This window comes from Mugil cephalus, chromosome 16 (assembly GCF_022458985.1).
Source record: "Mugil cephalus isolate CIBA_MC_2020 chromosome 16, CIBA_Mcephalus_1.1, whole genome shotgun sequence".
NCBI lineage: Eukaryota > Metazoa > Chordata > Actinopteri > Mugiliformes > Mugilidae > Mugil > Mugil cephalus.
This window is the reverse complement of record NC_061785.1, coordinates 1,259,995-1,282,238: the sequence shown is the minus strand read 5'-3', so window position 1 is coordinate 1,282,238 and position 22,244 is coordinate 1,259,995. Positions and strand designations below refer to the sequence as shown.

At 41.3% G+C, this 22,244-nt stretch overlaps 1 protein-coding gene and 1 non-coding gene across 2 annotated transcripts in view; both read right to left on the bottom strand.

The window, feature by feature from the left end:
• prkg1b (protein kinase cGMP-dependent 1b) overlaps window positions 1–21,517 on the bottom strand; it is a 38,492-nt gene extending 16,975 nt beyond the window's left edge. The window contains exons 1-7 of the mRNA XM_047609020.1: window positions 20,231–21,517; window positions 12,034–12,200; window positions 3,724–3,837; window positions 1,768–1,873; window positions 1,614–1,677; window positions 1,455–1,532; window positions 454–548 (exon numbers count right to left, since the gene is read on the bottom strand). Of these exons, the coding sequence (XP_047464976.1) occupies window positions 454–548; window positions 1,455–1,532; window positions 1,614–1,677; window positions 1,768–1,873; window positions 3,724–3,837; window positions 12,034–12,200; window positions 20,231–20,550 (944 nt within the window). The 5' untranslated portion in view covers window positions 20,551–21,517. The remainder of the gene's footprint in view (window positions 1–453; window positions 549–1,454; window positions 1,533–1,613; window positions 1,678–1,767; window positions 1,874–3,723; window positions 3,838–12,033; window positions 12,201–20,230) is intronic.
• Window positions 12,782–12,855, bottom strand: trnai-aau. Its single transcript has one exon. It is a non-coding gene; the product is annotated as a tRNA-Ile (tRNA).
• Window positions 21,518–22,244: the final 727 nt, after the last annotated feature.

Below are 22,244 nucleotides of genomic sequence, written 5' to 3'. Positions count from 1 at the left end.
GGTTGTATGTCTACATCATGGTGGACTGTACAAACTGTACAAACTGTTCAAACTGTACAAACTCAATTGCCCTAATTATTAATAATAAATCTTTCTGTGTTCTAAAAACAGGAGAATAAAAAGTTATTGCGCCGCCTCTCGTTTCATATCATCCTGTACTTATCAGTGTGATTTGTTTACATCCTTGTTTTTTTAAAGTCCTCAGCGTTTTAAAATGTTGACACAGATTAAATGAAGTGATAAATGTTTGTTAGCGTCTCTCCAACAGAAATGGACGTGTGAAAAAGACATAAAGGCATCGACCCTTTAATAAAGAGCTCCTCTCTTCATTTCCTGCCAGACTCTGACTTCTGATCCTGTCGTGTTCACTTTAAAGTCCATCAGGACAAATGGATTCTCAGCCAAAGGTTCAGACATGAACTCAGGATGAGGTCACAGGTCACATGATCTTACCCCTGCAGCGCTCGCTCTCCAAACCAGTCTCCTCTGACCAGCTCCCTCAGGGGAACTGGGTCCTGGTGGACAGCATCGCCCTGGGTCACCTTCACCTGAATATTAATGTCATTAACATTTATGATCAGCCAATCAGGACGGAGCTAACCAGCTAGCATCAGTTAGCATGTCACAACTTCTTCTCATGTTTTAATATTTCATCAAATCCAAAAACAACTGACAACAAATGTGACTGATCTAGTTTTTATCATCCTCTGTGTCCTTTAGAGTCTGTCCTCATGATTCTACATCAGCTATGAACCACATGGAGACTGGACCCATAGAATCTGGACCTTTAGTCTCCATCTACTGGTCTAATGGTGCTACTACAGATAATACACACAACACAGCCACCCTGCAGTGACTGTTAGCTTAGCATTGATGTGTAGCACGTAGCCTTGGTGGCAGTTAGCTTAGCATTGCTATGTAGCACGTAGCCTTGGTGGCTGGTTTCCTGGGGAGTTCAGGATGATGTCGTTACCATCAGGTGGTTTCTAGTCTCTGATCTAAAAGATATTTTAGTTCATCACTAATTAATCAGACACAGTGTTACTGAAGTCTGACCCACAGAGACCAGGGTCCACAAAGACCAGGGTCCACAGAGACCAGGGTCCATAGAGACCAGGGTCTACAGAAACCAGGGTCCTCAGAGACCAGGGTCCATAGAGACCAGGATCCATAGAGACCAGGGTCCATAGAGACCAGGGTCCATGGAGACCAGGGTCCACAGAGACCAGGGTCCTCAGAGACCAGGGTCCATGGAGACCAGGGTCCATCGAGACCAGGGTCCTCAGAGACCAGGGTCCTCAGAGACCAGGGTCCATGGAGACCAGGGTCCTCAGAGACCAGGGTCCATAGAGACCAGGGTCCATAGAGACCAGGGTCTGTAGGGACCAGGGTCAGGAACATGGACGTGATGGTTGTGGATCTAGTCCTGATTTATTCTGAAGTGATGGACTCACCGTCCCTTTACTGATGATGAAGAAGGTGTCTCCTCTCGCCCCCTGTCTGATGATGTACTCTCCATCTCCATAGTGAGTCTGAACACAAGGGGGGCCAGATAAAACCAGACTCTAGGGAGGTAGGAAAGTTTTATAGCAGGTGGATCAAACCAGACTCACCTCCTCCATGACGTCGGCCAGTTTACTGAGAGTTTCCTCTGTGAGACTGTGGAAGGTGGGAACACTGTAAAAAAGAAAACACGGTTTATTTTAAGTCTTATTTTTAAATGTGTCGATGTAAATGAAGAAGTGCGGTTGGAGCTTCTGCCGTCACCTCTTGAGGAAGTCCATGTACTCGGCGTGTTTGATGAGTCCCGTTCTCATCATGATGGTCTGGAAACACTGACGGTCGATGGCCCACAGCTTCACATGGCTCAGAGCTACAAGACACCAGTCAGTCAACAGTCAGACACAACATTTAAACCTGGAACCACTACTGAGGACACAACAGGCAGGGGTTACCACGGCAACGCAATGAGGGATGCTGCAGTGGTGACCAAGGAAGGAAGGATGAATGAAAGGAAGGAAGGAAAGATGGTAGGATGGATTAAGGAAAGGAAGGAAGGAAGTAGGAAGGAAGGAAGGAAGAAAGAAAGAAAGAAAGAAAGAAAGAAAGAAAGAAAGGATGTAAGGAAGGAAGGATGTAAGGAAGGAAGGGAGGATGTAAGGACCTGGCAGCAGGTGTGAGCTGGTTGAAGGTGATGATCTATATTTTGGAACACACTGTAAATAATTCAGGTCAAAAACAAATAAGCCACAAACCAGTCAGTCATTCATAAATATTAATATTGATTATCGCGTCCACCTGCAACACACCGTCAACTCATTCTCCTGTCGTTTCCATGGCTACGGGGACACTTGGCGTCTCCGTGGCAACAGATGTCAGGTCATAAAGCGGGTCATAAAGAGGCTGTGTTTACTCCTCCTGAGCCGAGTCCAGACCTCTAACAACATGTCTTTAACCCCAAACGCTCATTAAACCAAGTTTCTAGAAGTCTGCGTCTCCACGGCAACTGTCAGACGACTTCAGGTGGATGCAGCATCGTAACCGTGGCAACCAGCGAGCATCACGATCAGAAGTTAAGAGACGCATGAACTAAATGAATATTTTTTCTCTTTTTAAAAAATGTTTTCAAATTAAGAGTCAGGTTGAGTGTTAACGTGAGCAGTGTGAACAATTATCACATTATATATATATGTATGTATGTATGTATATATTAAGTTAGTTTAAATGGCAAAATCTAAAAGATAAAATCCTCAGATAACTTTTAGTTTTAAAGGAATTCTTCACTGCATATATTTTAACCACCACAATGTCTTTACTCTATTTCTCTCTATACATTTTTTAGAGTGCTGTTATTTTATTTGTATATTTTCATTATAATCTAATTCCTCTCAAATTGGTTGTTTCTATTCTGCTCTACTATGACAAGGAAATTTCCCATACGTTGGGATAAATGTCTGTTTATGTCAAACAGTATTTCCTGGATCAAATTCTTGAATTTTCAAGATGAAAAAACTTTAAAAATACGTGTCCTCCATCACTGCCTCTGAGATAAATTGAGGCGAAGTGGCAGCAGGAGGCAACAGAAAGGTTTTTATTTGCATCTTTTGTGTTTGTGGATTAAAACCGACGTTAATTATTGAAGCGTCTCAGCGTCCGAGTGTCGGAGCAAAGAATTAAAACAGACAAACTCCAGCTGGAGCTCCTCGTGTTAATGTGAAGATAACGAGCAAAAAGTAAAAAAAATAAAAAAATAAAGCTTCTGCAAACGGAAAACGAATCCCCTCGAACCCAGCGCTGTTGCCAAGAGACACAGTTGCCAAAACTTTGCTCATTGGCTGGACCGGATGGTGTTGCCTGGCAACCGCTGCTTAGTGAGCACTCCACCAGGAAGCCCTGACAAAAAAGTTGGAGGTCTGCATAGTTTTAACCAGAGGAAATCTCCGCAGAGGATGATGATGATGGTGAGGAAGAGCATCTGATATGTGCCGGTGTCGTTGCTGCAGGAAACTCAGACACAGAAACTCATGGAGAAACAAAGTTAATGTCAAACTATCGAGTCTCTTTGCTGTGTTTTGATTGGTAGCCTGGACTCTTCACTTTCATAAATGAAACCTATTTTCTTCTGTAGCGAAGCTAAAAGAATATTTTGGTAAATGAGCAGTGACCACAGAGGAAGTGTGACTCCATCCCTGTGCACCAGCCTTGGCTACATGGTTTACTCACTCCTGACAGTCGCCGTCCTGGTGCAGTTGTAGAGGATCGCCAGCTCTCCAAACACTTTGCCCGGTCCCATGGTGCACAGCTTCATCCCTTCTTTAGTCACCTCCACCTTCCCCTCTGGACGAGAGACAGTCAAAACAGACAAACAAACAAACAGGGGAGGAGGAGAGGGGGTTATTGACTGAATAAAAACCATGAATCAACGACAGAATGACAGAAAAACTCCAGAGACCAGGTACTTTATGTCCTCACAAAGATAGGAACATGAGTTTTTGTGTAACGGAAATAAAAATAGGTTTTTGTTCTGCAGCGACGCTGGAAACAGAATCAAAGTCTCAGATGTGCTTTCATTTATTTTATTTGATGGCTGGATTACACACACATTAAAACACACACACACATTAAAGCACGCACCGGCCACCTGTCATTTCATTTGAATGGAGAGAAGGTTTTACATATCAAAGACGACCAGCTTTCATTAGGAACCTGAATCATTTATTCAGCTTCACGATTCAGAGCAGACTCTGGAGAATCAGACAACATTGTTACTACTGTTAGCTGGGAGGCTAGGAAGAGCTACCATTAGCTGGGGGGCTAGGAAGAGCTACCATTAGCTGGGAGGCTAGGAAGAGCTACCATTAGCTGGGGGGCTAGGAAGAGCTACTGTTAGCTGCGAGGCTAGGAAGAGCTACTGTTAGCTGCGAGGCTAGGAAGAGCTTCTGTTAGCTGAGGGGCTAGGAAGAGCTACCATTAGCTGAGAGGCTAGGAAGAGCTACTGTTAGCTGCGAGGCTAGGAAGAGCTACTGTTAGCTGCGAGGCTAGGAAGAGCTACCATTAGCTGAGAGGCTAGGAAGAGCTACTATTTGCTGACAGGTTAGGAGGAGCTACTGTTAGCTGAGAGGCTAGGAGGCTAGGAAGAGCTGTTAGCCAATTTTTTTTTCCTGATGAGGAAAAAGATGTGAGAAAGCAGCGACTCTCTGAGCCCTGGAGGATGGATTTTTATTAACGTCTGAACTCTTCGTAGCCTCATAAAGATCTTCATCATCAGACGAGAGGAAAGTGATATTTTGTCAGGAAGCTAAATCAACATTTACGACTCCAAATATTTCCATGAAAGTGGGTCTGAAGCAACAGATAAACAGTTTCCTGCCCCGGCAGCGTCTGTATCTGCTCGTCTTTAATGTTTTAATGGAAACAAACACGATGACGTTAATGAGTGGAGCACAGGGAGCAGATGGTTGTGATCATTAGGTGGAATGGTGAGATAATCATTAGGCTAATGACACCAACACACACAAGTTTCAAGTTCAACAAACGCTGCGCAGTCACATGATGGGGAGGAAGAGGAGGAGGAAGAGCCTGGCAGAAATTTCACCACCAATAAAAGTTACTTGTGGAGGAAAGTAGGTCTGGAGTCTGACTGATTATGTTCCAGAAAGACTAATTTAGAGCTGAAGACTTGGAGGAAACATCTTCCAGAAACAACGACGCATCAAGATGACTTTGATTCATCTTGTTTTATAATTTATATCATGATCTACATCCCTTCATCCATCAGGAAGTCATTGCTCCTCATTCGTTTTCCAGGAGATTTTCTGAGATCTTCTGGCTTCAAGCTGCAGATCTTTCCTTTAAAAAACTACTGGTGTGTTTGTAGCATCTGTGGTTTAAGTTTGAGCCAATAAAAAAGAAACGACTGATAAGACGGGAACATAAATCAGACCATCATCTGTGCATAAAGTGACTTTTACATTAATTCGAGTAGAAGAAAAGAAAACATGTTTCCTCGTACAGAGCCTTGTGGTACACCATCAGATGAATAAATGCAACAAAAAAGCCCAGGACAGAGAAGGATCAGAGATGAGTTTGAACGACAAATTTATCTTGGGTTTTCCAGTATTTAAGTCCATATGAGTTTGTTTCAGCTTGTTTTATAATTTATATCATGACCCGAATCAGAGAACCTTGAGGCTGCAGTTCCTCTATCGTCCACCAGAGGCTCCAGCACTGACCTCCGTGTTAAAAGTTTCCGTCCTGATACTGAAACTAATTCCTCCATTCATGATTAATGTTTCTAGAACTCACCTGATTAAATCAGATCAAGGAAGTTCTGCAGTTAGGGGGCGTGTCCTGTTTGATTGACAGGTGGGGAACCATGATGAGTTTGTCGTCTCTAGATCCAGTCACTAGAATAAATCCGTCACCAGTGGGTTCATTGGAGGAGGAAGAGGATGAAATCTATATCCTGTATAAACAGGATATATTTCTTTTATATTTTTATATATTTTCAATGTTTGCACATTTTTGTTTACATGTTTTGTTTAGCTGCTGCATCGTAGCCTTAGAGGAAGGTCATTTCAATCCTGTGTTGTGTTGCATATGTCAGAATTGACAATAGAGTTGATACTTGATTTAAACATCTGCCACAGTCAAAACATCTGCATTTACATTCAGAAACATTTACTTCTTTTCTTTGGTCAATTTTCTTTATTTCTTTCTTCAAACATTTCATCAGTATTTAATAGATAAATAGAAATAGTTCATCTCTAAGCTGTAATAATTCTTTTTTTCTGTATTTTGTATTTTTTTAAATATTCTATTTATGCTTTCTGATGATCATAAAATTACATTATATAAAATAAATATTTAATCTCTAAACTCTAATCATTTTTTGCATTTTACAATTTTTTAAAAAAAATATTTATGTTTTTTTTGTTGTTGTTTTTTTATGAAACTAACTACTTCTAAATTTTAGGGTTGGGGGCTTTACACTAACCCCAGAATTAGACTCATATTTGTGATTGCTTTTATTTTTTCTGCAGTTTATTAAATATTCATTAATATTATTTTTAGCGAATTAAACTACATTATTCAAAGCAATAGGGAATGACTAATCTCAGTCTTTTCTAACTGTCCTACAACAGTGCACAGATAATGAGACATAAAGCTGCTGGATTCTTTCTCTGTCTTTCACCTCCACTGTTTATCTGACAGGTGAGAACCGTCACCGCTGGCTAAAAATAAAACATGTCAGAAATAATAAAAAACTGGATGTGGACATCAGATGAGGACGACAGAGTCGTAGAGTTTGGACTGAAGGCCTGAAACCTGTTAGTTGCTCCAAAAACATTAAAGAACTATTTTAAAAACGTAAAACATCACTGAGCACTGATCAGACTGAGGCTCCACTTTAAAACAGCCTGACGCTGTTTGAGTTGTGTTTTTAAAAACTCATTAAAGCAGCAGGAGAGAAGGAAACAACTGAGAGGAGGGAACCATGAAAAGCAGGTAAATGAGAATGAGAAGAAAGACCTGACAAAGCAACTAATGAGATGTTTTCATTCAATTTCTTATGCCCCTTCAACATTGACGTTTATACGATGGACAAACGCGACGGCACCCGTTGGATTCTGAACCTGGAAAATGAAGCCTGAAGCGGATTCTCCAAATATGGACGTGGGGGTCATGTAGGATGTTGAGATCCGCCCACTCAACCCCCAACTACCTGTTAGCTCAGGCTGCCACCTGCCACTCAAAGCGGGACCAATCAGAGCAGAGTGTACGAGAAGGGGCGTTTTTGAAAACTTTTTGTTCAAGAATTATACATTGATTAATTACATATTAGAAAATAAATCTGGCATTTATATTTACTGGCGATATTATGAGATCTCAATATTTTAAATATATTTTCAGGAGGTTTTATACATTCCATTTTTATTTTATTATACATATAAATTATATTTATGTATTGTCTTGTCTTTCTGTTCATCCTCTACCATTGTGCCTTTGCTTTCTCCTCCTCCCACTCCCTTCTCAGGCCTCCTTCTCCTCCCTTTTTATTGAATAAACTAATTCCAAATTTTCCCTAAAACTGTAAAAAAAAAAAAAAAAAAAAAAAAACGCCAATTCATACGCCAAATATGGTCATCCAACTGGTTGCCATGCCGACCGCATCCACCAGGGAGCTGTGTGTATATATGTGTGTTTCTATCACAGCGAGGACGCTCAGCTCGGACCTCACAACTTCAGAAGGTCGAAGGCTGTTCATGCAGGTCCTCACGAAGGTGGAAAGACCAGCCTCTCAGAGTGTGTTTGTGCGTCCTGTTTTTAACATAATGAGACAAAACGTCTGCATCTGTTTCTTCCTGCAAACACAGAATTAATGAGCACACATACAGACAGCGGAGTTTCCATCACTTACAGGGACACCATTGACTGCCATTCATTTCCTGCAGACTCACTGCTAACCTTAAACCAAACGTTGCCCTCAAACATAATTATTTACCTTCCTGTTTGTCCTCTAACGTGAAGTGAGTCCTCACAACGAAGCTGTATGGACAGATTCACGTCCATTAACTATCAATCAGTCTTCCCTGTGGTGTGTTTTAGGGATCACTTCCTCCTCCTGTGGCAGAAGTCGTTATATTTAGCAGCCATCTGCGTCCCCATAGCCCTCAAACATGCACATCACATTAACATATCTATCTTTGTGAGCTCCTTGTTTGACATCATTTGTTTACAGGCCACAAATGCAACACTATTACAGTCCCTCTTTATGCCAAGCTGCCACGTATTCAAACGATGCCGCAGGAACACATGATCCAATCATTTCTGTCCGTCAGTGAATGACCGTCCACACTCGAACCGGTCCTCTCAGTGAAGGGATGGACAGAGGTTCAGATTCTGGACAAACTAAAGACTTTTAGAGTCTCCATCAGCTTCTAGAAGTCGTGGATCCTCTTGCTTCAAGCTGCTGATCTCTCCTGGAAAAAACTACGGGTGTTTTGTAGCAACTGAGGAAACGACAGATTTATCTGTGGTTGAATCAGAATATCGTCGGCGTATAATCTGACATTAACATCAACACAATTATGTGTTGAAATAAAAAACAAGTCCTCGTACAGAGCCTTGTGGTACACCCTCAAATGAATAAGTGTAACAAAAACTCACAGAACAGAGAAGGTTCAGAGGTGAGTTTTGTGAGATTTTCTAGCTTCAAGTTGTTGATTGATACATCCGTAAAAACCTCTGCTATGTTTGTGGCACCTGAGGGAATTTTTATCCGACAACCAGGTGAGAGACGTACGATTTCTCCAAGTGGGAGAATCTACACATTAAAAAAGGCTCATGTGTTCACACAGAACATTCCTTCTCTAGGAAGGTGTTTCTGCCGACAGTGCTAACGCTTAAGGTTTCATTTCCATTTCTGTATAAAAATGGCTCAAAGCATCAGAAGACTTTCACACAAGTCCTGAAAGTTGACAAAGAACCACATAAAACATATGAAACGCAAATACTAGACTGGTGTATTTATTTATTCAGGACTACTGATAATTTATTGTTTTTGTAATGCAGTGTTGGTTCATCTCCAAACATGACGCCTCTCATTTAAACCAAACTGTTCTTCTTTGTGGCTTCCAGACTCTTTAGAGATGGTTGTGGAACCTTTTCCAGCCTGATGAGCAACTACAACTCTTTTTCTGAGCTCCTTCCACTAACATGTGCTGTGTAATCTAGAGGAGCTCCGCTCTGCTATGGAATACTGGCTCATTTCCCTGAATGAACAAAAACACAAGTCTAATAATTCTGTTTCCTGTGTTTTGTTGGGTTCTTTGTCAACTTTCCGAACTTTAGTGGAAATCTGCTGATTCTTCTTTGAGTCATTTATATGAAGAAATGTAGAAAATTCTGAAGGATCATTGATTTCACAAACAACTCAGAGCTTAATTTTTATGACTATATAAATACGCTTTTCATGAATTATACTGTATGACCTGTCTGTGACCTAACCTGCCTACACAAACCAGACTCCACTGAAAAACATGTCAATTTAACATTGATTTGCAAATTAGCTCCAGTCGCTTCACATAAAATCTGATAAAGTTACAGTCTTCCCATGCTGAGGGCTCTCTACTAATTTCAGTATGGGTGTTGTCCACGCAGCGGCTTCTACTTTAGATATAAATGTCATTCGTTGTTTCACACCGCTCGCTGCCACCCACCAGCGCAGAGGACTGGCCATCTGGTGAATTGTTCTGGAGCTGCATCTCTGAGACAAAGAGATTTAAAAAGTGGAAGCATAAAACCAGGCAGTCTGAGTATTAAAAGGTCTTCACTAAAAGGCTGCGTGACCTTTACAAAATAATGAATATTACTGAAAGTGAGTTTATTGATAAGACTTCTTTTTCCTTCTTTCTGTCTGATGTGAAGCTGAGTATTCTGATGTCTAACGCGAGATTTATCGAGTGAGAAATGCGACGTAAAAATAAATGTGAATTTAAATGAGAATGTGTAAATAGAGCAGGTTAGACGTCCTCTGGCTGCAGCGTGGCTTTCAGTGGGAGGATCACGTTATGCAACACAACCTCAAACACAGCTATAAATACAACAGAGCAGGGCAGGACGTTGAGCTGATGAAGCTGGAGGGTTGCTAGTTTGAATCCCGGCTCCTACAGAAGAAGAGATGGATAGATCAGATCCTCCTGGTGGATGAAGGGGTAGAGGTAGAGGATGTAGTGGTAACCATGGCAACCTTTACTAATTATCTCCTTAGAAATAAATTTATAAATAAATGAATGAACATCAGGAGTTTCCTGGAGGCACAGAAACATGGAGGAAGAAAATCGAAGATGAACCAAAGCTGGAATCAGTGAGGACAACAGAGACAACAGAGATGTGGACATTTAGGACATGGAGGAGGACATGGAGGAAAAGATACTTCTACTCTGTCAGTTCTTCCTCCTCCTCCTTCTTCTTCTTCTGTTCTATTTCCAGTAGGAGTGATGCTCCTTCATCAGTAAACTTCTACAGCGATGATCTGATCACATCACTTGATCTGGTCTCCATGGTAACAGCTAAACATCCGATCACATCGTTTGATGTGGTCTCCATGGTAACGGTTGAATCAGTCATTGATCAGTGGTTGTTTCTGTTTAAATTCACTCTTCATTAACTTAGACTCTGTGTCCTTTAAATTCCACTCAGCCTTTTATTCATTAATGATGTTGTGAATCAAGCTCATCGCAGGTTCACAGCTTCTTTCTTTTAGGTAGAAAAAAAAAATTAGCAAAAGAAACTGAAGAGGACCCTCCAGGCGTTCAGACACATTACGCAACGAGTCCAGGAAAATGTCCCTGGAAGACGCCCTCGGTCCTGAAGGTCGACCGGAGCTCCGGGAAAACTTCTGCAGAAACATTTTCAGTGTTTGGTCTGAAAATGTCAAGAAGCTCAGAGCAGAGCTTGAACCAGACGCTCATTAACAAGAAAAAACAGTCCAGAAATAAACCAGCCTTCAGGCTGTTCTGGAGGTTTCAGGAGACAATTTGTATTGTTAGTGACGCTGTGTAGATAAAATTAAATTAAAGTGAATTGTGATAGAACTGAACTCCAAACATTCATCACAGTAAAAAAAAAGAACCACAGAAAATAACTTTAAATTTCTAATTCTAAGGGTTTAAAATGTCTTTGAGTTCCTGTGATTTCAACAAGTAAAGGCTTTTTTTTTAATTTATGCTCAAAAACTGACTCGATGTCACAGATGATTCAAACTTCTGAATGTTTCACATCAATTCATAATATTTCATTAGAACTGCTTCCTCCGATGTTAGAGACCAGGGCTCGTGTTAATAAAGAGTCTTAGAGTAAAAAGTTGCTCCTTGAGGACGAATTCTAAGAAAATGCAAATCTAATCTTGATGTTTTCTAAGAGCTTCCCTCCAGGTTGAGAGTAGACGGTGGTAAAGACGCTCCTTGAGAGGTTCTTTTAAAGTCAGTTGGCCTGTACAGGGATTGAACCAGTGACCTTGGCATTATTATCATCACGCTCTGATCAGCTGAGCTAACCAGCCACATGAGGGACCATCCAGAGACTCAAATGTCAATGTGGACAGGTTCCCGATGAAGACCTAAAGTCTGGAAGTCCACATCACTTTGTCTCAGACCAGGAGCTCGACAACCATAACACAGACACAGAGATCTTCATCCTCACTCAAAGTCAGGACGAGTGAGAATAGTCTAAAGCTTCTCAACCAATGAAAGGACTAAATAAAACTCAAAATGTTCACCTCCACTAGATGGATAATGCTTCAAGTCTCAAAATTAGCTTTAGTGGAGACAAGTCTTTAAGTCCAGAGAAACGAGGGACAGTGAAACAAGTTTGAGACAAAACGTCAACTTTAAAAATCCCGGATGAATCTGAAACCTCCACAGCAGAGACAGAAACAACCTCTAAAAGATTTGCTACATGAACAAACGACACAACTCAACAACCTTCAAGACAAAGACGAAAAACCTTGGGAAGCTTTCGTCTCCTCACCTTCCATCACGAAGACCAGCGAGCCCACGTCCCCCTCTTTGATGATGCAGGCGTCCATCCCGTAATCCACCGGGTACATGCAGTCCACGATCTCCTGGATCTGAGAAAGCTGCAGGTTCTTCATGAAGTCATTGTCCAAGATGGCGTCCTTTATCAGCTCCTTCGACCTGACGGGAGGACGGAGAAAAGGTCAGTGAACACAACCCTGGATGTAAATGATCAGTTTATCTACAAAGGAAAGAGGCAAATGAGATGAACAGAAAACAATAAGAACTTTAAACATCTTGTTATGATTCAGGATAAAGAAAAACCTCAGTGAGAGACTTTTTAACACAAAAACTTCAAGTCCAAACATCATCATCAAAAAGTAGGAAAAAACAGTGACATCCACAAATGAGATGAAAAACATCTGAGCGCATTTTGTTTCCTGAAGACGTTTCTACACGTGTGCATCTTTACGAGTTTGACTTTTTTGACCAAACTAACCTCAAGTGTCTCATCTCAATGTTGGACTTTAAACATGATATTTTTGTCATTTTTGTGTCCAACAAAAATGTGAGTCTTGAACGTTTTACAGACATCTTGATTGTAGGTTCATGAAGGTCAGTGATATAAATTATGAAGTGGACGGATGTTCCCGATAAAAACTTCTAAAGACTTGGAGAAACATCTTCTACAAACACAGCAGGTCCATATGAGGTTTCAGTTTCTTCTTTGGTCAAACTTTAAGCTTCACTGAGAAGTCAGTTGGCCGGTACGGGGATTGAACCCGTGACCTTGGCGTTATTAGCACCACGCTCTGACCAGCTGAGCTAACCGGCCACATGAGAGGGCTCTGAATCCATGAAAACAGATTTGTGAGTCTCTGTGTTTCCAGTGCAGAGGTCAGGATTTAGATGAGATGATCTGGTTCATACCACACTCCTACCGACTAGCGCAGATGCTAATCTGTAGCATTGTGCACGTTATAGAATCCATAGAAATACTGACATTTCCTCCACAATGTTCACACACGTGAGTCTTCAAGGAAACAAGTCACTAAGATGCCTTATTGTTATCAGACTCCACAACAACGTTCCACCAGTTTGTGTCAGATTAGTTTATTTAAATAAATAATGACCGTATTTTTATAGTAACACATAGTTACGATTGTGCGGAAAAAAAGTTTTGGTCACAATAATGGTCAAAACAATAAAAAAAGAAAAAACAACTGGACAACTCTACCATTGTGCATGTTACTCAATCCAGAGAAATACTGAAATTTCCTGACTTGAACTGACTGGGAACCACAGACCAAAAAGTTCATGACCAATAAATCAATTCGCTCCAAGTCTCTTACATGTGATTTTAGACCAAAAGAAAATAAAGAATATGATCATATTTCTGTCAGTTGACTCATTGAATAACATCCTAATTGTCACAGCTCAATGCAGCAATCATAAGATCATATGTTGTATAATACAGTAATGGAATATATGTGGTTTCATGGCACCGGGTGGAGAATGAGACGATTATCTGGTGATGCCTTGAGCTAAATCTGGACAAAGCTTCTGTTCATGTTTCCCTCTCGGACACACACAGGATGTCTGCTGGTGATTTTATCTGAAACAGATAAATTCGGTGGACTCGGCCTGAAGCGAACCGATAAACGAGCATGTGACCGTGGCCGAGCTCTTCGTCCACGGTCCCAGTAACTAAACCTCTAAAGTTTGACGGCTCCGTCTTTAAAGCTGTCTGGTGCTTAATCTGCTGCAGCGACGCCGGAGTATGAACACAGTTAATGTTCGATCAATGGCAGAAAAGGACAGAGAGGCGGCCCGTCCAAAACATCCTGCAGCTCAGATTGATTTCACAAAGGTCTTCATGTCTCTGGGTGACAAATCTTCCTCAACAAAAAACACCGAAATCTGAAAGATCATCTGGTAATATACGGATTCCTGCTCCCAGAGGATAAAAAACGAGTCCTGATGTTTAGTAGCTGCAACATTATCTTAAATGTACCATTTAAAACATAAATTAATGTTAGGAAAGAAACATCACCACTAAAAAAGTAATGTTGCCAATTAAAAATGTACCACTGCCATAAGAAAGTAAATGTCAGCTAAATAAATGTGTCTTTCATTAAATTATTTTAGCTTCTTTTTTCCTGGTCTAAATGGGCCTCTGTAGAAAACTGACAAAGAGTATAAAAAAATCTAAATCAGCATAAATTTAACTTTAAAAACATGAAGTTAATACTGACAAGGGAACATCAGCCCTAAAAATGTTACGCTTAAATAAAATGTTAGCATTAAAAAAAAATGTAAAAAGGGACATTAGAATTAAAAAGGGAACTTTAACATTAAATAATTATCAAAAAAATGTAAGTCTGCTTACAATTCTAGCTTTATCTATATATTTACCTGTTCTTTCACTTTTTATTTTATTTTCTAGATTAAATCTAAAGTCTTTTAATAATCGCGTATTAAATCTAAAATTGATTTTGTCTCCTTCAACGTTAATTGATATAAATTCTCAATCACAGAGTCTTAATTACAGATTCTCTCAGCAGCTGGTGCCACACATGAACTCTGTCATCGTATATCTGCACTGAGGTCGGTTTCACAGGGGAGGAGGAGGAGGAGGAGGAAGAGGAGGAGGAGGAAGAGGAGGAGGAGGAGCTCCTTCCTCCTTCAGACAGACAAATGAAAAGCAGCTGACTCGTCGGCGTAAAGAAAGCCAACGCTGAGCAGAATGAATCAACGGTGGCCGATCCTCGTAGGGAGAGGAAGATGTGCCAGCTGAGCCAAAAGTTTCCTTCCTGTCGAATCAATTAAAACACGTTTTAATTGAGATGGACTGAAAGAGTCAGAGTAAAGGAAGGATGGCAAAAAATCAACACTCCCAGCTGTCGACCGGATCCTGGTTCTGTGGTTGTAGGAGCTCAGAAAGAGACGCTGACATTCATCTAAACTGTCTCACAGCTCCGTTTAAAACCTAAACATTTAACAACAAATGCAAACGTCAGGAGTTTGTTTATGAGACGGTGAATCAGATTATTTAAAAGCATGAGCATAGAAATCAAAGGCGTTAAAAGCTTCATTTATTCTCCTCTTGGATCGTGTTCTGCTCAGGGACTCTTTACCCTTGGTAAACCACAGGGCTCTGGATGAAGTCTACAGCTTTTTTGGACTCGTTCGGCTTCAGATAAATCTGTCGCTTCCTCAGATGATACAAACACATCAGTGATGTTTCCAGGATAAATCAGCACGTTGAAGCCTTAAGATCTCTCTGATGTTCCTGCTTGATGACACTAAACATGAATTCAGATAAATGTTCCATTACTTGCTCCTTCTTCCTACTTAGTTCTGACAATCTGTCCCATTTATTCTAATGACGGTGCTCCACAAGGCCCTGTATAAGGACTTCTCATTGTTTTAGTTTTTTTTTTTTTTACCGTACATGCTCCTATGTAACAACATCCAACATGAATTAATATAATTATCAGATTATATGCAGATGATGCTCTGGTTTATGTTCCCAGTTTATCAGCTCAAACAAACCACAGATAAATCTGTCATTTCCTCAGATGACACAAACACATCAGTGATGTTTCCAGGACAGATCAACAACTTGAAGCCTGAAGATCTCACAAACTCTCCTGGAGAAAATAAAGAGGATCAATGACTTCCAGAGACTTTAGTTTGTCCCGAATCTGAAACTTCATTTAAAAAATCTGATCTGATTCATCCATGAAGAACAAACACACATGCTTGGAAAAAAATAAATGAATAAAAAAAGAGACATTTTCTGATGATGATAATAATCCTACTGGTCATACTAACTGAAATAAAACTGTAACTATAAAACTAAACCAGATAGATTGTATTTCTCTAAGTGGGTGTTAGCAACTTTTAGCAAATCAATAATTAAATCAGACTCAACACTGTTTATTCTAAATAAAAAAAAAAAAACGATCGCACTAATGACAAGGAATGAACCTGAAAGTTTGCTGTATAGAACGTGTGTTGATTATTTATTAGTAAATCAAAGGATGAACTGATTAGCTGATGATTTACTTATTGATTACTAATTAAAGTTTAATAATCTAAAAAAGAATTGGCTGATGCAGCCTGGTTTAGATTTTATTTTGGCGATATTTCAGCCCCCTCTCATTATCTCCCTGTAAACAGGACTCCGAGGGAAACCAGCGTCAATGAAGACAAAATATTATGAGTAGACCTTTTATTATTACTGGATGAGTCACAGAGGAGAGAGAGAAGAAAGGAAAATAAAACAGGGGCGAGAAAATGCAGCGATGAGATTTAATAAACAGCGAAAGGAACAAAAACTACAGAATAAAAGAAATAAAACCAATGAAGAAAATCACAACACAGACAGAAACTAATCTGTAAATAACATAAACTAAAACACAAATATAAAATCATCAGAGTGAAACACTAAACCATAACAGGAGGGAACAAAGGGACTTTTATATCTGACAGTGACTGATGAAGTCACACATCACTGGGAGGCTAGGAGGGGCTACTATTAGCTAGGGAGGTATGAATATCTATGTAACAGTTTTTATCCCTAATGTTGTATTTATATATTTATTTCTACTTATTTTTTTTTTCATACATATATATTATGTGTGATATGTTGCACAGACTGCTTGTTGTTTTACTGTGATGATGCACTGCCGCTGTAACACTACAATTTCTTTTTAAAGGTTTAATGAGGATTGAAGCTAGGAAGAGCTACTATTAGCTAGAATGCTACAAAGAGCAACTATTAGCTAGGATGCTCAGAAGAGCTACTATTAGCTGGGAGGCTAGGAAGAGCTACTAATAGCTGATAGACTAGGAAGAGCTACTATTAGCTAGGATGCTAGGAAGTAGTATTATAAGCTGGGAAGTTATGAAGAGCTACTATTAGCTAGGAAGTTACGGGAGGCTAGGAAAAGCTATTACTAGCTGAGAGGCTAGGAAGAACTACTAATAGCTGAGAAGCTAGAGAGAGATACTATTAGCTGATGGACTAGGAAGAGCTACTATTAGCTGGGAGGCTAGGAAGAACTACTAATAGCTGATGGACTAGGAAGAGCTACTATTAGCTAGGATGCTCGGAAGTACTACAATTAGCTAAGATGCTTGGAAGTACTACAATTAGCTAAGATGCTAGGAAGCTAGGAATTACTATTATTAGCTGGGAAGTTACGAAGAGCTACTATGAGCTGAGGAGCTAGGAAGAGCTACTATGAGCTGAGGAGCTAGGAAGAGCTACTATTAGCTGAGAGGCTAGGAATGCGAATCCACTAAAAGCCATAAGAGATCTGATTAGTGCCAACGGTGCAGCAGCTTTTAGAAGCACTAGAACTGTTTTGTTGGTCAGTTTCAAAATAAAAGCCCTGCCTCAGCAGCCGATGTGTGACAGTGGCGTCTCAGCTGATCATTAACTCATCTACAGTAGTTATGAGGCTTCAGCGCAGACAGCAGGACAGAGCTGGTGGGTGTTAGCTGCCCCCTCACTCCACTGTAATACTCTTATTGATGTTTTAAAATAACAGACACGAGCTGCAGGACGCTGGCGGCGAGGAGAGCTGGGATGGTAAATGAAACCCTGTCAGCTGCCTCGGTGCGTGGGAGGACCACTCGGATTAAAAACCAACACACTGGTTGTTATCGCTGCTATGGACAGACAGAACAACGCATTATATTACAGAGAGCTCTGACCTACTGCCTCTTCAGACCATTTTAATTTTTAAACTAAGTCAGAAACATCCTCAACGTAAATTAACCCTTCATGGGGCCAGGAACCATATCTGGTAACTACAGCACATTTTAAATTGTGTCCCTGTTCCTCTCACTGAGGTTTATCGTCATGTGGTTTTCATTGAGCCAATCAGAGAAGATCCAGGAAACATTTTCAGGTCTAATCAGGGTCTAACGTGGTCTACAAGGTCCCTCTCTGCATGAACCAAACATCGAAAACTCATTAATCTTCAATTTATCCGTGACAATTAGAAATCTTTGAAAAAAAAGTATGTCACTGAATCCTTTCACTGAGGAAATGTTGCTGAGGCTAAAAGTAGAAGCTTCACTACTACAAGTTAAAATCTAAATTCTGACGAGACGCCAAGTTAAAATATTTCACATGTTGAACATATAGAAATAAAATATTTGACTGTCTGCAGCTCTGCTCATTTTCATGTTCATATCTACAAATAAAGATGCTTCTGCAGCAGTTTCCTCGACCTGCTGCTGTTGATCGCTTCAGGAAACAAAGGCTACATAATGTTATGTAAACCTGAGTGGAGGGTTGCTCTACCAGTGAGGATTAATTGTTGGATTAATCTGATCTAATTGTCCGTGGGCATATATTATGTCACACTCTGTAGCAGAATGATTCTTCAACACAGCTCTGTAAATAAGTCAATGAATCGTTTAGTCTGGAAATAATTAAATGTTCATATTTCAGAGTAAACCTCACATTTATGACGTTTCGTATGGAGACTTTTGGTGTATTTAGAAGGTTAACTCTCATTAACCCTTTTCTTGAGGTGTTTGAACATAAATACAACTAATTATTCAGTCTAGGTACCTCTCTTCTTCCCCTGACGCCCCATCACCCTGGACCAGGTCCAGTCTGGACTCATCAGACCTTCTTTTGACCAGGCAGTGTATAATCCCTTCAACAAAGCCCCACATGGAGCCAGACCTGGGATTGACCTGGGTAAGCCTGAAGAAACAACATGAAGTGAACTCCCTGTGGACCCACCACCTGCAGGAGGAGTCATCCCCAACTGGTTCTTGGCACAAAGTTACCATCTAGACCAACTACAGTCAAACAACAAACTCAACCACAGCCAGAAACCAATGGATGTTCTGCAGTGACAACCCTGCAAACAGAGTTTCTCCAGACATGGACACCAACCAGCAGTTTGCTCTGTTTCTACAAACCGTCACATACCACATCGTTTCTATAATCGACTCTAAAGCCGTGAATCCAAAACCCCAAACATGAAACATGCAGGTGGAAGAACACGATGTTTAATGAGACATGAAAGACTCATCTGTGGTAAGAGTTCCCTGAGGAAACATTATGTTTTTTATTATGGATTTCATTCTTCCTTTGTGTGTTATTGGAATCTGAAAACTGGGACCAATAAACCACAAAGATTCTACTGGAGAGAAGAAACTCCACGTCTTCATTTTCTTTAAGCAGCCAGACGAGCGGACGAGACTAAATCTTCCAAATGTTAATGTTGCTGTGCTAAATAAAAACTGATTGTGATTCTAACGTGGTGATGGACAGAAGAGTGACAGTAGTCAGAGACGTCATCTGAGTGAGATTAAATGTGTCTAGATTAGTCAGAGGTTTTCAGTCTGTTTGAGTTCCTGCAGCTGGAACAACTGAGTGTTGTGTCCTGACCACATCTTATTAAAAGAGTGGACAAATTATTGTCACTGGAAATTTACATTCTTCTTTGTAATTTTTGCATGACTGTGCATCAGACCTGTTGGTGGTGTTGATCTAAAAGGCCACACCAGAGAACTCTGAATCCATGAAAACAGAATGCAGAGTCTTAGTGTTTCCATTGAGGTCAGGATTCATCCAAAGACCGGAGATCTGGGAGATGATCCGGTTCACACCAGGTCCAACCAATGGCTGGTTAGAGGAGTTTCTAGTTCTACTAAATATTTAAACATTAACACTTGAAATTAAAACGAAAATACGAGTCAAAGACATTAAAGGTTCGAGTTTGGTCAAAAAACCTTTGTTGCATCTTGAAATACAATCAGAACACAACTCTTACAAATAAGAGCCTGAGCCCGAAACATCATGACTCAAAAGAGTACGAATAATTTCTTTTAACCCCAGGAGTGCCAACGGTTGTTGTTGGTCCACCTTGGGCCCCTCATTGGGGGAAGGGTTTTACCGGGGTTTACTTCTCTCTGAAACTTTCCCTTTGTTTTAGTGTTTGCATTTAATGAACTGAACTATTACACAGTATGTAATGAACAAACGAATTTCTAGGTCTCAGTGTTGAGCTACGTCCACAACTCTAAAACTAAAACTGTGAAAAGTTGCAGCTAATGTCCTCAGTGTAATTTTGGTACTTTTCATTCACCCCACCGTGGACCAGATTAGACCCTCTGTGGTTAAAACCTGCCTCTGATCTGAGTGGACCCGTGAAGGAGCTTGGTTTACGTACTGTGGGCTCTTGGGGTAGAAGGGCAGCGTGACGTGGCTGAGGTCGCTGATGTTGCAGGCCGTGGGCTCGGCGGAGATCGCCTGCCTCTTGCTCCGGTGCTGGTCCGGCTGCAGGACCAGGTTCTTCTGCTGGGCCTGGACCTGCTGGGCGGTGGCGGGCCGGATCACGGACCGGTACTTGTCCAGCTCGTTCTGCAGCCGCTGGATCAGCTCGTCCTTCTGGTCCAGCTCCAGCTCCAGCTCGTCGATCAGGGCGTCGCGCTGCCGGAGCTCCTCGATCTTCTCCTGCAGGGCGTACTGGAGGTCCCGCAGGGTTCCCATCGATCCTCTAGGGGGTCCCGGAGGAGTTCTCGGGCTTCCTCTAAGCCGTTGAGGGTCCTGTGGTCTCCAGACCTTCTCTGGAAAAGGTCTTAAGCTGCACCTTTGTGGGTCCCTGAGGCTCCTTCACGGTTCCCTTAAAGGCACAATCTTCTTGTAGGATTCCTCATCAAAGCTTCATAAAACGTTCTTCATGTTCCTGATTGTAGCTTTTTCCTTGATTTATCCCAAATCTTCACGGTGAGTCTTCACGCGTTCCAGATAGAATTTAGAATTAATTTGAACAGTTCTTCTGGTTTCTTCTTCTTTGTTTTTTAAAGGACCAACATGGACCTTTGGAGCTTATCAAAGATCTGCTGTTGTTTTCTTTAAAATCCCATGAGTTCCTTCTAGAAAGCTGGGAATGATTTTCTCTGTCTTTCAAGAACAAAACAATAATTTACAGTGATCCATGGGAAAATAAAATGATGAGATAAAGTGAGGCTGGAATCCACGATAATCCTCCAAGAAATAAACGTCAAACTAGTCCAGAAGCTGCAGGTTCCAGCTGAAGTTTAAAGTGAGTCTGCGGAGATGAAGAGAGAGATGAGACGTCTGGTGCATAAAAAACATCAGCTCATATTTCCTCCTTAAAGAGTTTAGAAAACAGAAAACAAACGTTCCTCTGGTTAAAGTCGGCGAAGGAGCTGAAATAGAAAAAAACAACAGCGACGACAAAAAGGAATGTGGAAGAAATGTGATTCAAATAAAAAACACTTTTCTCGGTCCAGAGTCCAGAGCGAGAAGATAAAAGGAAAAGGCGTCAAACCGGGTTTAAGACGAGTGAAGCCGGAGCCTCGATCCGTCCGCGTCCGTGGACATGAACGCGGAGCGGCGAGGCGGCGGAGCCCGGGGAGGAGATCCAGAGAGCGGATCCACAGAGCGCAGAGTCCCGGAGGACGAGGAGCCGCGGATCCGGTTCACGTTTGATCACCTTCATCAGTTTAACGGGGAGAGAAAGTTGCTCAGCCTCAACTCCTCCTCCTCCTCCTCCTCTCCCTCACCTGTCCTCCTCCTCCTTCTCCCCTTCCTCCTCCTCTTTTTTCATCTGTTTCCTCTTCATCACCTGTCCTCCTCCTCCTCCTCCTCCCAGTGAACTGATCAGGATGATAAATGAAGTTTAATTATCTGATGGTGGCAGAAGTTCCTCTTTGACAGGACTCAACAGAAACAAACACTCGTATTGATCCGTGATGATCCTTCATATAAAAACAGATTCAGGTCAGTTTCCTTTAATGAACGTAGCTCCACATGTCATGTGACTGAGGAGGAGAAGGAGGAGGAGGTCAGGGTGGATGGATGGTCTTCATGGGGTTTAACTGAAGGACGTTTATGTTGAATGATGAAGCTGATGAGCTGATATTTGAGGTTAAAGGTCATCGAGGAGAGGAGGCCCCCATCCTCCTGATGACTGATTTAAAGGTGAGTCTCTGAGGAGTCCATCAGAGGAGTCCTGCTGTCATGTGGCGCCCTCTGCTGGTCACTGAGTGTCATCACAACCTGATGAACTGATTAAAAACAAAGCCTGTTTGAAAAGATGAACCAGGCTGGAAACCATGTGGACAGCTCCTCCTCTTCCTCTTCCTCCTCCTCCTCCTCCTCATCACCCTCATCCTTCTTCTTCTACTGTTCTTTTTTCGGTAGATATCTCCATAGGT